Below are 22,292 nucleotides of genomic sequence, written 5' to 3' on the forward strand. Positions count from 1 at the left end.
GTGTCTCCCAAACTTAATTAGGTGATAAAAATCCCAGGACTCTTCCCAATCGTGCTGCATCAGAGTCTGCAGGGAAGCCTCTCGTCTTACATTAAGCTAGCCCTAAAGTTGATGTTTTCAGGAATACGAACCAGTAAGTTTCCTTTATAGTTTAAGAGAATTTGAGATAGTCCTGTTACTTGCCAACAAAAGCATCCTAACCCATAGAAGCCAGCTAGATTTCTCTCCTTTGTTTTTTCAGTCTTCTCTTTGCGGAGAAGAGAGCATAAGCTCTCAGTGAGCTATGTAATTTACATGCCCCAGTGAAGTTCAAAAGACAATCTCAGATGGGATTTCCAGAACAACCTGGAAAAAAATACAGATTGAGAAACAGATCTGTTAACCTCTTCTCCCTCCCACCGCTCCTCCCTCTGGCCCTCCTCTCTTTGATTAAATAGGCCCTGGGACTCCTTTCAGAAAGACTTCCTGTGGTGCTCAGAATTACTTCTAGAAATTTGAAACCCCAGACTCTCTCCAAGATGTACCTCAGCGCTGAAAATCACCGCATACCTCTAAGTGATGGAAACAGCATTCCTATCATCGGACTTGGTACCTACTCAGAACCTAAATCAGTAAGCTTATCTCTTTTTCTTCTGTTTTAGTTTGTTTTTAAGAAACTTTCATAAAGCATAATCTGTAATTTATTTTGAATGGATGTCACCAATTTACCCCTTTTGTAACAATGAGAGCAACCTCCAAGGACTACTGTTTGGCTAAATGGGTTTTGGACTAAAGGTTAAACTAAATCAGTTTATGATAAAAAATTATCTTAGATTAGAGAATGGGACCTTTCTGCCTCATTTATTGAAATTCAGCTCAGTGCTGATTATTAGATTGAACTGAGACACGCAATATTTCTGAGTTTTGACTTGTGATTTTTTTTTTGTTTATATTTAAGGTTTTTTTTTTTTTTTTTGAGGAAAATTAGCCTTGAGCTAACTGCTGCCAATCCTCCGCTTTTTGCTGAGGAAAACTGGCCCTGAGCTAACATCGTGCCTGTCTTCCTCTACTTTATATGGGGAACACCTTACCACAGTATAGTGTGCCATTGGTGCCATGTCCGCCCCCGGGATCTGAACCGGCGACCCCTGGGCCACCGAAGTAGAACATGCGCACTTAACCAGGCCAGCCCCTATATTTAAGAATTTTTAGTTCAGTCCAACAAACATTTAGTGAAAACCCACCATGTATGAAGCATTAAGCTATAGAAACTTCAAATATGAAGAAAACAGTATCTCTGCTGCCTAGGAATTAAAAATCTTATAGAAGAGGCAGACTCTCTAAAACTAATTGTAGAACAATGAAGATAAGAGTAAATGCTCTTCTAGAATTGTACACCGTAGCTCTCCGAAAACACAGGAAGGGAATAGTTAAATTCGACCATGAAGATTGAAGTGGGTTTTCATTAAAATATAGTAAAGTTTCTACTTATAAGAAAAATGTCTTTCTGCTTTCCTCATTGCAATTCAACATTTAATGCTGATTACCAGAATAAACAGTGGTATGTGGAGAATGCTGCGGAAATTTGAGTGCTCGTGCATAAATGAACTCTGTAACGCTAAGTATGAGTTGGTCAGGCAAAGAAGCAGAGCTGAGGCAGGACATTTGAGGCAGAGGGGAAGTATACAGGTGCAAGGATGTATGACATGTCCAGGAAAGGCCAATCCCACAGTGGCTGGAACATGGAATTAGCGTTGGAGGCAATAGCAGCTGGATCTGGAAACTCAAGCTGAGAGTGGATTATAAAGGACCTTGAATACCATGCCAAGGAGTTGGAACTCCATTCTATAGAACAGGAGAAATTATCTGAAGTTTAGGAAGAGAGGAAGAGCATCATTAGATCAGTGTTTTTGAAGGATAACTCTGGGGCAGCATGGAGAACGGAAGACAGAGGAAGAAAAATAAATGGCAGACACCAAGAGTAGTTAACACTTGCATCACGATCCCGCATTCCACTTCAACTGCCAAGTTCCCCTGTTTTTGCTAATGCAAAGGGAAATCACTGTTGGAACAACGACAAGAGTCGATCATTGGCCCCTTGCTCTTCTTACTTTGCCCATGTCTCTGTGTGACCTCATTCGGAATCTTGGCTTCAACTACATATATGCAGGGACTCCTGAATTGTATTTCCTATTCTGTTTGTTAAATCTACCATACACCTGTGGACTGGCTACATAAGAACCACCAGATTTTTAAAAAATACAGCTTTTTAGGCCTCACCTTTGGTCAACTGAATCTGAATCTCTAGGGACAGAGCCTAAGAACCTGCATTTAACAAGCTCTTTGGCTAATTCTGTCGTCCAATCCAGTATGTACTCCATCTTCCACAGGCACCTCTAACTCAACATGACAAAACTACCCTCACCATCTCCCCTTCCCCCCCAAAATACTTCTCCTCCTAGCAAATCACACGACCACTCCCAGCCACCCAAGCCAGAAATCTGAGTATATTCCTTCATTCTGCCCTCTTCTTATTTCTTCCCTTCTCCACATTACATCCAATTGATTGTTAAATCACTGTTGAATTTATCTCAGAAACATTCCCCAGTTCATACTCTCCTCTTCATCTCCACTGTCACTGCCTGAGTTTAGGCTCTTAATTTATCTTTGAGCTATTCTTCCAGTTTTGTCCCCTTCCAGATAATCATCCAAACTGGGGCTATCAGGATCTTCCTCAGACCCAAATCTGATCGTGTCACTCCTCTGTTTAATTACTTCAGTGGCTCCCTATCACTTATAAGGTAGAATCTACACATCTTACCTTGCGCACTGGTCCTTTATGGTTCAGTGGAGACCTGTCTGTCCAACAGCATCTGCCAGCACTCTTCCACCTCTCCCTATGTGTAAAGTACAACTACCTAAGTTCCTTAAACAACTCTCCCACCTCCATGCCTTTGAATGCACTGCCTTCGACCTGGACCACCCTTTCTGCTGCTTTCTTCACTTGGATAACTTCTACTAAACCTTCACGACTCAACTCAAGGACACCTCTCCTTAGGAACCCATTCCCAGCCACCACAACTTGCCACTCCAGCATATTCACATAGCCCCTTGTGCTCAACTCTATTGTAGCACTTATCGCACTATACTGTAATCACTGTTTCTCTGCAATCTTCCCCACGAGACTGTGAAATCCATTATTCAGCTCTGTATTCCCCATATAGTGTCTAGGTGTAATGGGTGTTCAGCTAATGCTTGCCAAATTAATGAATGAATTTGTGAAAGGGAATATACATGTATGTGAGCATCAGAGGGAATGGAGATGTAAATGGATACAACAGTAATAGATAAAATTTTTCTGAATACTTAACCATCTGCCAGGAACTCTTTTAAGTACTTCACACTGCATGCATTTTCTAATTTAATGCTCACAAAATTATGAAAGAGATACCATTTAACCCCATTTTACAGATAAGAAAACAGGCATAAAGAAGTAAAATAAATTGCCCAAAACTTGTAATGCTAAGGAACAGAGCTGGGATTTGAACCAGAGTAGTTTTGGCCCAAATCCTATGCTCTAATCCCTATACTATACTGCCTGTTATGAATATATCTTATGAAACTGAATATATCTTATGAAACTAACTACAACTTTCTATGTGTGTGTTTCTGTATATGAAAGTATCTAGGAGATATATATATATATATATTCCCTTAATATATATATATACCTCCTGAAACTCAGTGGGGCTCAAAGTGCTATGTCTACCAATAAGTATTATTGAATACCTATGTGTCCAGTAATATTAAATGCTATGGGTTGGAGACGTTCCAAAGCAGTCATGTGACATTTCCCAAAAGGAACTGTAACTCACTTCAGAAGATAAGACATACACCAATTAGAGAATATGACATACGAGGAATACTATTGGAAATGAAGATCATGCATGCACCAACCACATTGTGATAAGAAATATTACCAGTGTTAAAGTACTATATAGAGTCAATAGTATGTCTCACAAAATCAGAAACTCTTATGTGAAGAAAAATACACAGCATGCAACTGGAAGATTTGGGGTATCTGGAGGAGTTGGTGTTTAAGTGGGAAGATGGGGAGTGGAGAGAATGGAGTATCTTGGATAGAGCAGACTCATGGCTTTCTGTTGCAAACCACACAACTGACAACTCCTTTATCACCTGCCCAGGGCTGAGGAGGCAAAGGCTAGAACTGTCTGTGCTCAGCCAGTCACTGTGAAATAAAAGCACCAAGTTAGATTTAACTTCAGAGTCAGTCAGAACTAGAGGTGCAGTCTGATGCCAAAACAGTCTTCTCCACTTGACACGCCTGAGATTTTTTTCAAAACCTTTCATTCCACAACAAGAGAGAGAAGGCAGGTGCTGGGCTGAGATTACTCTTTAACTGCAATTCGTTCATTTTTCAGGGATATGGTCAAGTCAGCCAATATTTGCCCTGGGATCCTGATCAGTTTTGTTTTGCTATAGAAGTTAGAGAGCTTCCGGGCACCAGGGGAAGACTCGGGCTGTCTTCAGGAGGAGATGGAGCGGGAGCAGAGATGGAAGCTAAAATAAGGAAGACTAGTACTGTCTCCTCCAACTTCTGCCCTGTGGACATTCCACCAGAACATGAGGAGACAGGAACTGTGGGAAAGCAGCTTGGAAGAACGTTACCATGGAGCCGCGTGAGGCTGACCAGCCCAGGATCTCCTAACTTACAAAAAATTTTTTTCTTAATATGCTCACTTTCTTGTAAAGGGGTTTCATGCCTGCAGATTCAGGGAATTTCAGATGGAACCAACATTTAGTAGCACCAAGCACTCCGTGCATTACTTCACTTGATGATCACTAATGAAAACTAAAAGGTACCAGTTCTCCATGTGCTGTTTCCCTCTGACAGCGTCCCAGAATGCTTTCACACAGGGACGAAATGGTCTGTAACAGCCTCCCAACAGACCTCCCTTCTTTCTGCCACTCTCCCTATAGCTCCATCTGGGTAAGTCTGATAGTTCCTTGAAATTTGTTCCCTTTTTCTGCTTTGATAGAAATTAATTCAGTTTCTCTGAATATCAGCCCATAGAGTTAAAAGCCAATATTTATCAAAAACTTTAGGTCAAACTCAAGAATACTGCTGAATGAGCAGATGACACAAATCTGAGAACAATGGTCAGTATTTTGGGTAATTGGCAATAATTCAATTCAATGAATATTTATTGAGTGCCTACGATATGCAAGACATTTTTCTAGGTAACGCAGGTATGGAAACAATGTGCTAGAAACAGGGATTTAAAATCTGTAAGTGGAATGACTGAAAGCAGAAAAAATAAATACACATATAACTTAAAATATAAGCAAAAGCTGAAGTGCTTTAAGAGAGACAATACTTATTCAAAATGAAAGTATCAATGAACAACTCTAGTTGTGAGGTAGGTCAAGAACCATTAATCTCTGGGGAAGGAGTGGCCTAGGAAGGTAGATTGGGGTTGTAAAGGAGCCTGTATTCCTTCCTGGGTGGCCTTGGTTGAGATTTCTCTCGCTGCAGGCAGTTTTCACAATCTGGAGAGTGAGTCAAAGGCTTTGCACTTTGGGCAAAGGAGAGGCGATGTCCAAACCCTGATGAGTAGCAAGGAGGATCCTGAAACATCAAGTCCATTCTGCACCTGAGCTGGAGGAGGTGGAGGGTGCCAGGCTCAGGACCCCTTCTCAGGAGTATGCCATCCTTTAAATAGCCCTTCCTTTCTCCCCAGTGCCCATCTAATTCCCCTCCTCTTTTCAACCCAGGGAACCTCGTTCACCCGGAGAGGGCAAAGCCTTGCTTTTACACCAAGGATTTTTAGATCTTTTTTTTTTTAAAGGTATGCTTTTTTTGGTGAGGAAGATTGGCCCTGAGTTAACATCTGTTGCCAATCTCCCTCTTTTGCTTTTTTCCCTCTACAAAGCCCCCTAGTACATAGTTGTATATTCTAGTTGTATGTCCTTCTAGTTCCTCTACGTGGGGTGCCGCCTCAGCATGGCCTGTTGAGTGGTGCTAGGTGCCCCACCAGGATCTGAACCAGCGAATGTGAACCACCAAAGCAGAGCATGTGAACTTTACCACTGGGCCATAGATCTGTTTTTAAGCTGAGGATGGGGTGTTGAAGAAAAATAATTATTCAAAGACACTTGTTAAAGCACAGTAAGGAAGACTGTGTGCAAGGGAGGAACTGTTGTGATGAGTATAGGGACCACTGTGATGGAATTCTGCTTAGGGGAAAGATTGGGCTCAACTCTGAACAGCAAGGGCAAGAAGGAATTTACAGCCATGGAGCAGGGTAGGGGTCAGTGGATGGAGAATTACGAAGAGGAAACATCAGGGGTAAGAGGGGATTCTGGCTAAACCAACCTCACAGGATTCTTGCTGAAGACAATCTATATGATCAGACATCACCTGGGGGATGGCAGATGATGAGGAACCTGGAACCTGATTAGATATCAACAGTGGTCAGATATGGAGGGTGAGGGGTTATTGCTGAACTGACTTAGCAGGATTCTTGCCGAAATTGGACAATGCAGAGACCAACATGGAAGCCCATGTTGAAAAGCGTTCAAGGGAGCCTGCTTAGAGTTTGGTCAATGAAAGAATCTTTGTCAGGGGTGAGGGTGCTTTCACGGTCTCTTCCTAAAGGGACTAGGGACTCGGCAGGAAGCATGGATAAGTGGTCCTGGGTAGCAAAGACTATTTCTCAGTTTTGTTCTGCTTTCCCATTTTGACAACAGACAAGAGTGCAAGAAATGTTTTATTTTCTTCTCTGCTACGATCAAAAAGAAAACTCATGCAGCTAACGCTCAGGAGACTATCGTCAATACACAGCAAGCAGAGGACTAGACACCCTACCCACCATTCTAAAAGAGGGTGGCGACTTCTCCACTACGCCAATTGTCTTGCATCAACTAGGGTCCAGTGTGGCCTGGTCTTCAACCATTTTTCAGAAAATTTTGTAAAGTAATTATTAATTTTTAAATAATAGCAACTCATTTAGATTTTTGTATGACGTTATATGGGCTAACATTTTGAGGGCCAAAGAACAAAGAACAATTCAATTGGTCATTTTTACTTTTAGTAGAGTGCATATTTTGAGTTCTTTCCAGTACCTGTGACCCCTTCACACTTGCATTCCTGCTGCACGGATCTCGGTTTTGAGAAATCAATCTGCATTTTGTTATGTCATTCTAGAAGCAATGAAGGCTGCACATCCAGCAGCAAAAGTGGTTTGGTGGTGAGGGCAGAGGGTAAAAAAAACACACCAGGGAGAAAAACATAGGTTCATCCTTCAAAAATATTAACCTACCAAAGTTAAAATGAATTAAAATGAGAAGAGATGGAATGCATGGACATCAAGTGAGAAGGCTCCTGAAATCAATCAGGCAAAAAAATAACGAGGACTTGAACTGGGTTGGGGGCTTTGAGGAAAATAATTTGGCTGGAGCCTAGGAAGGAAGTAACTTGGCTGACGGTTACAAATCCTTAGCATGAAGTCTGCAAAGCTTGGCAACCGAGTGGATCAGGCAAAGAAGAACAAACGGTAGCTGAAGGCCGAAAAGGATGTTTCAGGCCCAGCTTACTACATTCCTTGGATCTAAGGTTTTGAAATTCAGTTGAGTCACTTACTCCTTATTTTTCATCCCCCTCCTTTTCTTTTTCTAACCTCCAAAATCTTGAAGTACGATGTCCTTAGAGAGAGACACATACTTTTAAAGCCAGCATTTGTGTCACCACTGACCAGCTCCAAAATCAGAACATACCACACTCAGAAACCCACCCTCAAGAGGTAATTGCTCTCCCAAGTTTTATGGTGATTATTTTCTTGCCTTTTTCTAAGGGTTGCACAACTTTAACATGCCTTTCTAACAATATAATTTAATTTTGACAGTTTTTGGACTTTCTATCAATGGAAACATACTGAACCCACTGTTTTTTTGTCTTGCTTCTTTTTCTAAATACTATGTTGTAACATTCACCTATGGGGCTGGCCTAGTGGTACAGCAGTTAAATGCACACGTTCCGCTTCAGTGGCCTGGGGTTCGCCAGTTCGGATCCCGGGTGCGGACATGGCACCGCTTGGCAAGCCATGCTGTGGTAGGCGTCCCACATATAAGAAAAGTAGAGAAAGATGTGCATGGATGTTAGCTCAGGGCCAGTCTTCCTCAGCAAAAAGAGGAGGATTGGCAGCAGATGTTAGCTCAGGGCTAATCTTCCTCAAAAAAAATAAAAAATAAGATTCACCTATGTTATTAACATGTCAACCATTTTTATTGCTGTATAATATTTAATTATGAGGATTTACCATTACTCATTTTACTGGTGGGCATTTGTATGGCTTCCAGTTTGGAGCCTTACAGACAATATTGCTACAAAGAGTCTCGCACATGTCTCCTTGCACACGTGCATGAGTTTCTCTAGGTACCTACCTAGGAATGGAACTGCTATGCCATCGAGTATCAGTATCTTCAATTTTGGTAGATGATGTCAATCTAGATAATTTCCAAAGTAGGCATATAATTTACACTCCCTCCAACAAGGTATGAGAGTACCGCTTGCTCCACATTCTCACCAACACTTGGTGTCTTTTTAATTTATGCAACTCTAGTAAGTGTGAAGTCATCTCTCATTGCAGTTTTAATTTGCATTTCCTTTACTCTGAATGAAATTGGTCAATTTTTCATATTTTTATTAGCCCTTGGATATCTTTTGTAAAGTGGCTGTGCCATCTATGCATTTTTATTTATTGGATTTCCTTTTTTTGTTGATATGGTGAATTTGTTAAATATTTGGATATGAGCCTTTTGTCAGTTAAATCTATGTGAAAATATCTCTTCTCATTTGTCATTTTACTCTTGTCCTGGTGTCTTTTGATAAATAGAGTTTCTCAATTTTAATGTAGTCACATTTATCACTCTTTTAATTTGTCATTAGTACTTTCTGTGGCTTGTTTAAGAAATCCCTCTTTACCCAAGTGTCTTAGTTTGGATACACTGAAGAACAACCTCTGACAAGGAGATTTGCATGCTAGAGGCTTACCTGTAAGGGAGCGAGAAAAGCAGGTCTGTGCAGAGGGGAGAGTTGAACTGTGATGGACTTGCTCGGCAATCCCACAAGCAGCTCTGAAAGGGGAGGGGTGCTACAGAGTTTTGTTGAAATATCTTGCAAGGAAATATACTTTTATATCAGCCATAGACGGACTCAGATGTGAGCAGTCAGCAGCCAATACTCCTGGCAGCTGAGGAAATGAGTGCCTCTGTCCTGTGGGGTACACCATGACATCCACTACAGTCTGCCCCTAGTGCCAACTGCACCTACTGGCTTTGTATGCTAAGTTCACCCTTGAGAACAGCTCTTCCAGAATTCTATTTGGTCTCTTTCCTAGAAAAAATTAAAAGAAGAGGTTAGCAGGATGAATATAGCTCCTGTCACTAAAGCTGTCTTTACGTTGCAACTTATATTTATGGTCTGTCTCCAAGACTACCCATTCTAGATTGCCCACACCCTTAGCCAACATCTCTGCTGGTCTATCAGATGGCTTACTTGATATTTTGACCCAGATCCTCATCCTTGAGTTGTCTGAGTCCTTGGTCAACTTACCTTCTCAGCTCATGGCTGCTGCACTTGGCCACTAACTATCAAAACTGGGAAGGGGTGTATCACTCGATCAACTAGGTGCCAAACATTTCCTTCCCTGTCCCCTTGCGTAACAATGGAGGAGCCCTACCTGCTCCCATGATAAGGGTCACTAACTTCTGCCAGTATGGCAACTGCTTTCCTTGACTGATAAACTCTTGAAATAAGGAGGCTGGTTTCCCCTGGCAACCTTTAGATAATAGAGTCTAAAGTTCAGGAATGAGAAGCACATATTTTCTAAGTAGGTAAAGGGAGTGATGCTAAGCTGAATCACTCCTACTAGGTTTTCAGACTCATATGTTCTACTTATTGGGGACACAAAACCACATGATGGATGTTGACCTAGGGTATATGTTACATCCTGGAGGGTGGCGCCTCATCCTTTTAGGACGCTCCCCTTTCTTAAGTAGAGGAAGGATGCTATTGGCCATTTCAGGAAACAGAATTTTTTATTTCACTGAAATTGTCCTTAATTACAGAGTCAAATTCTTGCATTTTAGATTCTCCTATCCTATCACTTATTTGAATCTCCAAATATGGTATTTTATCTGATTTTTCTGATTTTTTTTCTCTAAAATAGATTTTCCTAAAGAATCTGTCAGAATTTCTATGGAATTCTCTTATGCTACATTTAAGAATTACAAAGAAGTATTTTTCTCATGTCCACCTTTCCAACTAGTTCCTCCACAGTGAATAGAATTAAGTCCAAAATAGCAATGCCCCTTGTTGCTGCTTCCGCCTTCGAAAGGAGAATATTTTTAGCAAGTAAAGAATGTAGGAAATATTCGGCTTTCATAAAAGACTCTTTAATAACTGAATAATTGAAGGCTTTCACTACTATAACCTGCTTCTATGCCATAATCTTTATTAAATGAAGCATCACACATACGTTACTTCAGATGGTCAGTACGTCACTCCTACCTTAGCCCCCGTCTTTCTCACTTTCTCTCTTAAGTGCTCGCCCCTGAGCCTCTTTTCTTGGGTTAATCTTGGAAAATACAAGCATATACTTTAATATGCATTGTTTGAGGCTCTACCCCTTGTATTAAATCTACTTTAGCTCTGTACTTAAAATATCACTTCCGGCCCACAAAATCTCAGTGATGTTTCTGACGTTCTATTTACCATCTCATACTGAGCTTTATTCTTTTCATTAATATTATGTATACACCTGAGGGAAAAAAGAAGTATTTTTATTTTTTCCCTGTAAATTTCTGGATTCTGCCTCGACTCCTCTTCCCACTGTGCTTTGTCACACTTGCTGTCATCCGTAACACCTCATTTTACAGTTTTGAGGTTTCTTGCCTCAATTACTCTTCAGGCCCTATTAATCTGGTTGTCCATTAATTAACCAAAGAAGTATTTCTCACATTCCTGGAATGTGTGTCTCTTTTCCAAGCTATTTGATATTTGTGACTATGAATCCTTTTTTCTAATACCATCTGTGTAGCCAATTTGTTCATTTATCATATCCTCTTAGCTTGTCAATAGGGATGACTTTCAACTGAAATAGGGAAAGAAAATGCAATTTATGCTCCCAAGGCTTTCTATTTCCAGCCCAGGACTATAAAGTCACTAGAAATATAAGAGATTTCTTGTCTCACTCATTCTACAACAAATCAATAGCTGTGGGTCAGAGTTCACAGGTCTGGTATGATCTGTCAGGCATTCAGTTAGAACACTGAAAATACAGAAACGAGCACAAGTAGGTCTTAACATCTGTGAACGAGATCAGAATGTGCTCCATCTGAATATGCGGTCAATAAAAATCTACAAATCATATTAAACCTCTTCTCTGCACACAACTGAAAAGATGATTTGAAAAGTTTGTTGATGAAATTAGGTGTTTGTCTTGTTGGAAACCTCCATCAAGGCTTCCGTTTCTCATTAAGAAAAAAGTTTAACTAAAATGAGACATACTCTTGTATATTTAAAATGTCATCATAACTAAAGAACAGTAATTTATGTGCAATCTGAAAAACAGATAACTCATACCTCAAGCATTAGGAATTTGTCAAGTGTTTTGGTTGGTTCTGTCAATGTTTGGGGGAGAGGATATTCTCATTCTTATGTTCCATGCAGGTTAATAAAATGAACAAAGGTTTTACTACCAAATTCGATTAAAATATATCATGAAAAATCTAACATGCCCCCCAACAATCTTTTTTTCCCAGCTTGATTGAGATATAATTGACATACAACAAACTGTGTATATTTAAAGTATACAATTTGATGAGTTTGACACTTGCATATACCCATGATACAACCACCACAATTAAGATGGCGAACATGTCTGTCACTGCCAAAACTTTCCTTGCACTCCTTTGTAATCCCTTCCTGCCACCCCTGCCCACATACCCCCACCCCCACCCCAGGCCAGCACTGAGCTGTGTCTGTCACTACAGATTAGTTTTCCTCTTCTAGCATTTTATATAAATGGGATCATAAACTATTTATTCTTTTTTTGTCTGGCTTCTTTCCCTCAGCATAATTATTTTGATATTTATCCGTGTTGCTGTATGTATCAATAGTTCATTTCTTTTTGTTGATGACTGGTATTCCATTCTGTGCATATATCTCAATTTGCTTACCCAAATCTTTGGTTTATAATTGAGCCTTCTTCAGCGAAATTGTGCCCTCCTTAACATGGCTACCATGAAATGTCCTGTCGCTGGTAAAATTGATCAAGTTACATTTCTGAAGCCACAAAGCTGAGGGCAGACCTGGGATGGATAGAGTTTCCCCCTGAGGGTGGAAAGCTCTGTAGGAGGTCGGTTTCTCCAGTCCCTGGACACTGTCTTCCAGTCACAACACCATGGAATTGGGAATCTGTCATTTTAGCTGTGAAACAAGGTAAAAAGTGCAAAGCGACCTGATTAAGAATGATTAAACCAAAGGAAAGACCCACTTCTCTTCTCCTCCACACCAATCCCCTTGTCATTTCAGACCCCTAAGGGGAGCTGTGCGGCATCAGTGAAGGTTGCCATTGACCTGGGGTACCGGCACTTTGACGGGGCCTACATCTACCTGAATGAGCACGAAGTGGGGGAGGCCATCAGGGAGAAGATAGCAGAAGGAAAGGTGCGGAGGGAGGACATCTTCTACTGTGGAAAGGTGAGATCGTCCCTTCACCCTCCATCTCCTTAATTAATGGTGGATCTGATGTCACTTTTCTCTGCTAAAGAATGTTGGACTCACCAAGAGGAGCTGAGCTCTCAACTGCCAAATTCCTGAGTCTTGCCAAGAATTTAGGGACCAATTAGCCCCTTGAAGATTAGGGGAAAATTCCTTCTTCATACATGGGCATTGATTTAAGACAATATGGGAAGAGCCAAATCTATAAAGCAGAAAAATTGGGGAGTGGAGGGACGTGGGAGGTGGTTCATATGACATAAGCATTTGCCAAAGCTTTCTTTTAAAGGGAAAATTTCTTTTTCTTTTGTGTATGCCTACTTGTCCATAGATCATTAATTTTTTTATTGAGATGTAATTCACACATGCTCTAGTTTGAAAATCCAAGCCACAATTTTTCATTACCTAATACTTTAGAGATCAAGCGATTTCTTTTTCTTTTTGTTAAGCTAAGTTTCTGTTATCTTTTTCCAGCTTTATTGAGACATAATTGACATATAACATTGTATAAGTTTAAAGTGTACAACACACTGATTTGATACACTTATATGTTGCAAAATGATTAGCACCATCATGTTAGCTAACACCTCCACCACATCTCATAATTACCATTTCTTTTTTGTGGCGAGAACATATCAGATTGACTCTCTTGGCAACTTTCGAGTATACAATACAGTATTGTTAACTACAGTCACCATGCTGTACATTAGATCCCCAGAACTTATTCATCTTATAACTGGAAGTTTGTACCCTTTGACCAACATCTCCCCATTTTCGTTTGTAGATAGCTGTCTAATTATTGATTTTTGTTGGGGATAAGGAGGCTGGGGTCTCCTCCGCTGCCATTTTGGTGACATCATTGGTTCAGCCAGAGATCAAGTAATTTCTTAGTAGGAATTGGCAGAATTTCCCTGGGATCTGAGTAGGACTAAATGAGAACAAAGGAGCAGTGAAAGGGAATCTAAACCTTTGGAATAATTGAAAATTTCTCCAGCTTCTGCACCGCCCATCACAATGTGACGGATCCAGAGCAGTCACACACACAACCCTATTTCTTGCTCAAGAGAAGCAGACCTTTTGTCAGAATGACATGAAAAGCACCACGCCAGGTCAGAACAGCTAGTCTGGTGCATGTTCCCTAGTTACACAATGAGGACAAGTGAAAGTGCTAAAGGTCAGTCAGGAGATGAGCACCAGGTGGGGGAAGACTCTCTCTGAATTAGGTACTCTGGGGTTCAGGTGGATCTTTAGGTCTCTGGTACTATATTCAGATAAAGCTATACTCTGGATGTCAAGAGTTATATCAGCTCATCCTATGCCCAGATGACAGTGCAACATAAACATATTTTTGTGAAATGAAATGAGTGAATAAAATGTGCATGAATGCTTTGTAAAGAATAAAGGGCTGCATTACAGTAAACAGAATAATGTGAATGTTAGTTAACAATCCCCCTGTTATTCTTGCAGCTGTGGGCTACAAAACATGAGCCAGAGATGGTGCGTCCAACCCTGGAGAAGACACTCAAGGTCCTCCAGCTAGATTATGTGGATCTTTACATCATTGAAATACCCATGGCTTTTAAGGTGAGCTCAGATGCCTAAAGATTAGGCCTCTGCCCTTTGGAAACCATGAGCCAGCAGCTATATGCATGAAGTTAGTTCATTACTTAGCACCATAGAAGGTATGGTGTTTTGTTACCATAGATCAGATAGCACTGACCTAGCCCAACAGATGCCCAGAAAGATTATGTACAACAGACTGAGGTCTGGATCCCAAGTTTCTTGATTCATAATCCAATGCACTTTCTATTATATCATGTCTTTACAATGATAGTCTAAATTCTCTCCATCAAACCAACATGTAGTCTCCTAACTGTCGTCCACATTTCAGTTGCCTGGCATCCAGACACACCTTTCTTCCCACTCACACAGTCATGAAAACATCCCTGCACCATATAATGCAAGATAATATATACAACTGAAAACTTACCCTCCACCCCCTCCAAAGGGAAATAATCCAAAGAACAGTGAAGTTTTTGGAGCTAGCTCCAAGATCAGGAGATCTATGTGATGTCCATTCCTCTAGTTCAAATGCACTCCTTCCTTGAACTTTCTAAATCTATGAGCTCAGTGTTAATTTGAGCACCAACAACACCCCCAATATACGCTGCTGAAGAGGAGTAACTGCTGTAAAAGTTCACTGAGGGAAGGAGAGTTTGAAAAACGAAATTGGCCGCTTGTTCATGAGGTAAATCAGATCCTACGGGTCAGGAAGAACAAGGACTCTCGGCCATTGCAGTGGCCAGAATTCCTTTACGTGACCAACCTGGCTGCTCCCGCTCTGTTCTCTGGAAGTACTTTCTTTACTGACTCTCCTCTGTGGTCACATCCAAGAAGAACATCAGGGAAGATTCCCCTTTTGCATCTTACTTCAGGTAGATAGTGGTTCGGAGGCTTCACAATGGCCTTGATAATCGCAACCCCCTATTGGTCAGGGTGGGATTTCACGGACAAGACAATATCCCTTAAAAGCTTGATAGGCTTTCAGTAAATTCACATTCAGCCAACTCCATGAATGAGTAATTAAAACTGGAAATATTCTATTTCTTGCATCTAATCCTTGGCCTGTGGTTTCTGTCTCTTAGTAATGAACCTCCTTGTTCTCCTCATTTGCCCAGTTTTCAGCTTAATGGCCTCCATATGGCTTGAAATATACAAAAACAGGGAGGCACAGATAACTGGGTGTTCCTTGCACCCAGCCTGTATCTCATGAGTGGTGCACTTTTGTCAAATAAGGCATCCACGGCCTGAGATTTTGCCTTCAGAGAGACACTGAGGACCAGAGTTCTCCCCAGGTCCAATTTTATTTCCTCTGGGATTCTTATCTTCTTGCCTTGGCTGGTACTGACTTTTCTATCTCTGGAAGGCTTAGAGCTAAACTTCTGCCATCTTGGATTGCATCCAGGAGATGAAAGTACCCATTTTAGCAAAATACCATCTTACCTCTCGTCTTATAGGCCCAGTAGCAACAAACGCATTTATCTTTCTTCAGGACCTGACTGAAGACTGTAAAAATGACCAAAAAACTCCAACACCCACTGTTTTTCTACTCAGTCCCCTAAAGCTCCAATCTTGGTAGGCCCATTGTCTGAATCTAAAGACACCACAAGGCAACAATTTTTTTCTTTTTGAGGATGATTAGCCCTGAGCTAACTACTGTCAATCCTCCTCCTTTTGCTGAGGAAGACTGGCCCTGAGCTAAGATCCATGCCCATCTTCCTCTACTTTATACGTGGGACGCCTACCACAGCATGGCTTTTGCCAAGCAGTGCCACGTCCGCACCTGGGGTCCAAACTATCGAACCCCGGGCCACCAAGAAGCGGAAAGTGTGAACTTAACTGCTGTGCCACTGGGCTGGCCCCCGACAAGGCAACAATTTAACCAGATGTCATGCTATTACATAGCAAGAACTGCCAATTCTCAGCTGGAGATGGGAAAATCCTCACTGTCCACAATCCCATATTGACCTAAAATTCCACATTTTTGGTCTATTACTTACTATACCCTGACATCTTTGTATTAGTCAGGACTCTTGTTATAAATGGCAGAAATTCAACTCAAATTGGCATTAGCAAAAAAGGAAACTAAGAATTCCAAGAGACATCTAATTCAGGCACAGCTGGATCCAGAAGTTCAAACTACTATCTGTACTCTGGCCCTTTCTCTATCTCTGTATTCTGGTTGGCTTCGTTCTCAAAAATCCTTCTCTGTATGATGGCAAAAGGGCCATTGACATGCCAAGCCTACATCATTGACACAACTTGAAAATTCAGAGAGAGATTGTACATTAAACCTCATGGAGAAATATTGATTAGCCTTGCTTGGGTCATGTACCTATTACCAACTAACCTTTGGTCTAAGGACATGGATGACTGATTGATGTCTATGGCCAAGAGTGCAAGCTGGGTCAGCCCAGCCAAACAACATGGAACGAGCTCCTTCAGAAGAGATGGCACAGAAATGGTAGAAGGCAAAATAGGAGATTTCCACTATACTCATTAGTTAGAGGTAGCTTTGCACAGTGGTAAGGAGCATGGGCTCCAGAGCCAGGCTGCCCAGTTTGAATCCCAGCTCTGTCGCATATGAGCCAGAGGACTTGGTCAAGTTATTACCTGATCTCTTTCCACATCACCTAAACCTGGTTCTGGGGAAAGAGTATGGACTTTGGAGTCACACAGAAGAGGGACTTATTTCCAGCTTTATTACTTACTAATGTAGTCACTTTGGTGTCTCCAAACTTCAATTCCATTATCAGTAAAATGGAGACAACAGGGGCTGGCCCCGTGGCTGAGTGGTTAAGTTCGTGAGCTCTGCTTCGGTGGCCCAGGGTTTCACTGGTTCAGATCCTGGGCACGGACATGGCACTGCTTGTTAGGCCACGTTGAGGTCGTCCCACATGCCACAACTAGAAGGACCCACAACTAAAATATACAACTATGTACTTGGGAGATTTGGGGACAAAAAGCAGAAAAAAAAAAAAGAAGATTGGCAACAGTTGTTAGCTCAGGTGCCAATCTTTAAAAAAAAAAAAAATGGAGACAATAATAGCTAACTTGCCAAGTGTTGTGAGGAGTCGTTAAAATTAGCTGTGTGAAATTATTGACACAATGCCTGAAATTTTATAGACAATAAATGAAAGATAATATTGTAAAATGTTCAGGTGGAAAGGAACCTTAGCAATTATATATCCCAACAACTTTTTTCACAGAAGAGAAAATTGAGGCCCCAAGTGATGCCAGGTTTAAAGTCCATCAGAACTGGAACCACATCCTGGGTCCCCTGATGCCAACCCCACACTTGTTCACTATTACACTGCCTCTCCTGTCTTATCCTCACAAGCCTAACAATTCCAATACCTGCGGACTACAGTGATTTCTGGATTTCAGGCTCTTGCGAGTTATAATCTCAGCCCTCCTCCTCACTCGGTTAACTTTGACTCTTGTTCAAATGGCACGTTGCTAAACTGAGTCTTAAAGATTTGGAAAGAACCTGTGTTTAAAAGTGAGAAAATGAAATTTACCTCTCTATGGCTGACTAAACTCTTTTTGGAGAAGTAAATAGAGAATTTATATTCTTATTTTTAGATGGGATTGAGGCTCAAGGACACAGAGAAGTTAAAACTTTTAACAGTGAGAAATGACACAATATAATGATGTTACCGCCCAACTGAGCCTGTAATTCCTGTATTTGAGAAATCAATCTTTGAAGTCAAAATAGCACATGGTTTTGAATTTCATGATTTTTTAAACAAAAAAGACTTTCTTGCTGAAATGTTTTAGCACTGTACTATTTTTTAAATGTCAAGTTAACAAGCAGACACAATTTCGGAACAATAAAATACAAAAATACCTGATAAGACTTTTTAAAAAGATGAATAAAGTTGCTGCTGAACAGGAATGAGAATCAATAGCGTGGATTTTTAGAGGATTGGATTATCCTTCTAATAATGCCTCACAGTAAGGAGCCGGAGTGGAGGAAAAAGACAATGGACTTATCCGGATGAAGGATTTAGCGAAGTAGGCACATGGAATCTCAAGAGGGACATCATAGTAACATCTAACATGGGTTTAGGCTTGATAAGGACTTAATCCAAATCTGGGAAAGTAAAAATTATTTAACAGAATTCACGATGGAGGCATAAAGCCATTTTGGAACAGAAGTGAGTTTAAGAAATGCAAAAGGCAAGAAATATGATGGGAGACTAGAGTGGAAATGTGGGTCATAAGCGTGGAGAAGGTCAGAGAGCATAGAAGTCAGAGACAGAAAGGATAATTAACATGAGTGATTACATGGCATTGGGGAGAAAGGAGCTCTTTTCCTGCTCTCAGTGAGAAAATTGAGACGAAACAGTCTTCACTAAAGAGAACAACGGAGAAAGTGTTATCACCAGGGAAAGAGTCACTCAAGTGAGATGGCAAAGGAAAAATTAGGGTAAAAAAATTCAAGAATATAATGGATTTTGTCCAACTGCTTGATTTTCACCAAAAAAAAAAAAATGTCTATCATCAAGGTCTGCAAAGACTTCCATGCTGCCGGCCAAATCCAATAGACACTTTGTCCTCATATTATTTGGTTTCTTTCAACACTGTTGACTACTACCTCCTTCTTTAAATATTTCCATCTCGTGACTTCTGTGAGATCACCCTCTCCTGATTCTTTGGTAGCTTCTTCTCTTCCAACCTCCAAATGTTATGCCCAGTACTCCATCCTCAGTATTCTTGTCTTACTCAGCATACTCTCTCTATAGGTGATCTCATTCAGCTGCATGGATTGAATACCATTTTATACACTGAGGACTCCCAAATTTTATCTTCAGCCATGACCTCTCTCTGAGCCTCCCTCTGAGGTTTCTCTGTTCAATTGCCTCCTCAAATATCCATTTGAATGGTCATGTCAAGCTCAAAATATCCAAAACAAAATTCTTGATTCCTAGCCCAGGCTTAGGAAATGATTACCACCATCCACCCAAACAGCCTAGGAATCATCTTTTATTTCTCTCTATCCCATTTCAAAGCCCATAAGAGATGCGTCCCATTTTTAGATATAGCAAAAAAAAGAGAAATGGAAAGAGTGTTCCACATCATAATCAGTATTAGTTGGGAAAGGATCACCCTAAACTAGAGAAGGCAATTTCATACTCAGATGGTGTGTGAGGTAGAAAAAGAGATGCTGAACTTCCGGAGGGCCCAAAGAGGGAAAAAAAGAACCACTGGGTGGTTAGCCAGAACTGAGAAGTAACATGCTGTGCATTTCCCTTATACTTAGGGAGCATTCCATTCATCAACTGTACTTTCTTAGTTGAAGAATTCCCTCTCACCTTTAGTGATGATCTTTTGTTTCTTATGAGAGTAAGAAATTTATATATTTATAAATATATAAATAATTAAACTTGAATTGCTTTTACAGGGCCAAGTATATTGGTATACTGGCAACTCAAATTCCATAATTTTAATCCCCAGATATAAATCAAATGAATTACAATTATTCTTTTTTTTTTTTTTGCAGCCTGGAGATGAAACCTATCCAAGAGATGAGAATGGCAAGTGGTTATATCACAAATCAAATCTGTGCACCACTTGGGAGGTAAGTTCAAGTGGGCCTCTTTAAGACTACATTTTTATTTCTTTGAACAAGTGCAGAAGTGCTCCATTCTCCTTCTCATCTCACTCTGGAATACCTATAATCCTTATGTTGCATTTCCTAATTGGGTCGGATATTTCTCAGAGAACTTTCTTCATTTCTGCTTAGTCTTAATTCTCTCTCCTCCTCCATCTGAAGCATTTCCATATTTCTGTCCTCAATGTTGCTGATCCATTTCTCTGTGATATCAGCTCTATTGTTGAGGGACTCCATATTCTGCTTTATGTCATCCATTGTGTTTTTCATCTCCAATATTTCTGATTGGTTCTTCTTTATAGTTTCAATCTCTTTTGTGAAGTAGCTCCTGAACTCATGGAATTGTCTATCTGCATTCTCTTTTAACGTGCTGAGTTTTTTAATGATAGCTATTTTGAATTCTCTGTCATTTAGGTTATAGATTTCTGTGTCTTCAGGATTGACTTCTGGGTACTTGTCATTTTCCTTCTGGTCTGGAGATTTAATATATTTTTTCATATTACTACACAGTGGATTTTTGCTTCCACATTGTGGTAGTGTTTGATCACTGCTTCCACCTGTTGCCACTGGGTGGGAGTCAAAAGCTGCATATTCTGAGCCTATTGCAATCCCCAGGATAGCTCCCAGCTGCTGGGCTGGGCACAAGGCCAGGGGGAAGGATGCTTTCTTTCTCCTGTGCCATCTTGGAGGCTTCTCACTCTGCCCCTGCTATCTGCTCTCCTGGGGTGTTGGCTTGATGAAGACACCCCTGTAATATCTATTCACCTCTGTGGGGGGCTTTCCTCTGAGCTGTGAGGGACTTCAGAGATCTATGGTGTTCCTTAAGAGGGCCACTGCTCCCTTCTCCTTTTCCTCTCGGAGGCCGTGTGCAATCCCCAGGTCGTTGCCCTTCAGGGAGGAAGAGAAGCTTTCTCTTACCTTCTTCCATTTCCTCAGGTCAGGGGATGGCACTCCAGGACCTCCACCTTCCCAGGTATGGCTGTGTGGATCTCTCAGACGTCTTTTGTGTTGTATGAATGTCCTCTGTTAGAATATAAATGTTCTTTTCATGGTACTTTAGAGGGGTCAGTTTATGGGGAGGGGTCACTCTGCCATGATGCTAACATCACTTTCCAAAAGACTACACTTTTAGACTGTGATCTGACTATTCTTGTCTGGTTTATGGGGACATGCAGCCTTTACTCCCAATGGAAAGCAACAGAACAGCCATTTCTAACCATAAGCAAAGATGTCTAAAATCTCTGCTTCTGGGTGCTGAAAAATTCTTGATTTTGCTTTGATGGAAAAGAAGAATGCCAAAGATAAGGAAGAGAGAAGGGTGGAAGGAAAAATGAAGTAAAATAGATGTTCTAATGTAATAGTAAATTTTGAAAAATATATAAATGAGATAAACTCATAAATCCTAAAAGTTTCTCAAATTGAATTTTAAAAAATCGATAATATGACATCTAAAACAAACAAACTTAATTGGGTGGTGAACACGATATAGTCTACACAGAAATCAGAATATGATGATGTACACCTGAAATTTATATCCTGTTATAAACGAATGTTAGTTCCATAAAAATAAATAAATAAATAATAAAAGAAACTTAAAACAAAATGATACATGAAAAACTGAAAATTAATTCTGGTTCCATTTCTGAGCAGGCTGCTGGCACCTTCCCCAAGATCACAGGAGTGGGAAACCAGGAGAAAATAATAAGAAAACTCACAGATTCGTGGGCAGAGGGACAGATGCTTTGAACTGATTTGATTATGAGATAATGTGGCAGCTTTCACCTAGAGAAGAAGGCAGCCCACCAAGCAGTAAGGAGGAGGGACTATTGGAGTTCTTTTTGCTCTTACTCCTCTCCTGCTATAGCCTTAGGACAAATATTGTCTGCTCCACACTTGCAGAAACTTAGGACTTGTGTTCAGATGTCTTCAGGAGTCAAATCAGAGCAGCAATGAAATCTTGCACTGTGAGAAGCCGAGAAAAACTTAAGTTACTACCTGACCTCTGGCAGTTGTTTCTCTTGGTCTCTAATTCCAAACTCCAAAAGCTGGGAAATTAGACTCCAAAGAGTATCTCTTTCTAATAGACATCCCCCATAGGTGACAGCTGAAGATCTGAACTGTGGAGTTGTTTTAAGAGGTGAGGAGGCACTGACTGGGTTTTCTGGTGCCTGGGGCTCTCCACCTGGGAGACCATGTACTCACTCCTGACCTCATTGGAGCTGACTAGGCTTGGAGTCTGGTGTTCCCCTCAGAGGACTGCCTGAAAGCATAGCCAGTATCCCCAGGAGAAAATGAGCTCACAGCCCAAAATGGCAAGGCATTTATTTCACAAGG

At 40.8% G+C, this 22,292-nt stretch overlaps 1 protein-coding gene across 1 annotated transcript in view; it reads left to right on the forward strand.

Annotated features, from left to right (window-relative positions):
- The first annotated feature begins 461 nt into the window (after positions 1–461).
- AKR1D1 (aldo-keto reductase family 1 member D1) overlaps positions 462–22,292 on the forward strand; it is a 38,915-nt gene continuing 17,084 nt past the window's right edge. Inside the window, exons 1-4 of the mRNA XM_046668870.1 lie at positions 462–611; positions 12,596–12,763; positions 14,249–14,365; positions 19,848–19,925. Of these exons, the coding sequence (XP_046524826.1) occupies positions 519–611; positions 12,596–12,763; positions 14,249–14,365; positions 19,848–19,925 (456 nt within the window). The 5' untranslated portion in view covers positions 462–518. The remainder of the gene's footprint in view (positions 612–12,595; positions 12,764–14,248; positions 14,366–19,847; positions 19,926–22,292) is intronic.

The sequence above is a fragment of the Equus quagga genome, chromosome 8, assembly GCF_021613505.1.
Source record: "Equus quagga isolate Etosha38 chromosome 8, UCLA_HA_Equagga_1.0, whole genome shotgun sequence".
Taxonomy (NCBI): Eukaryota; Metazoa; Chordata; class Mammalia; order Perissodactyla; family Equidae; genus Equus; species Equus quagga.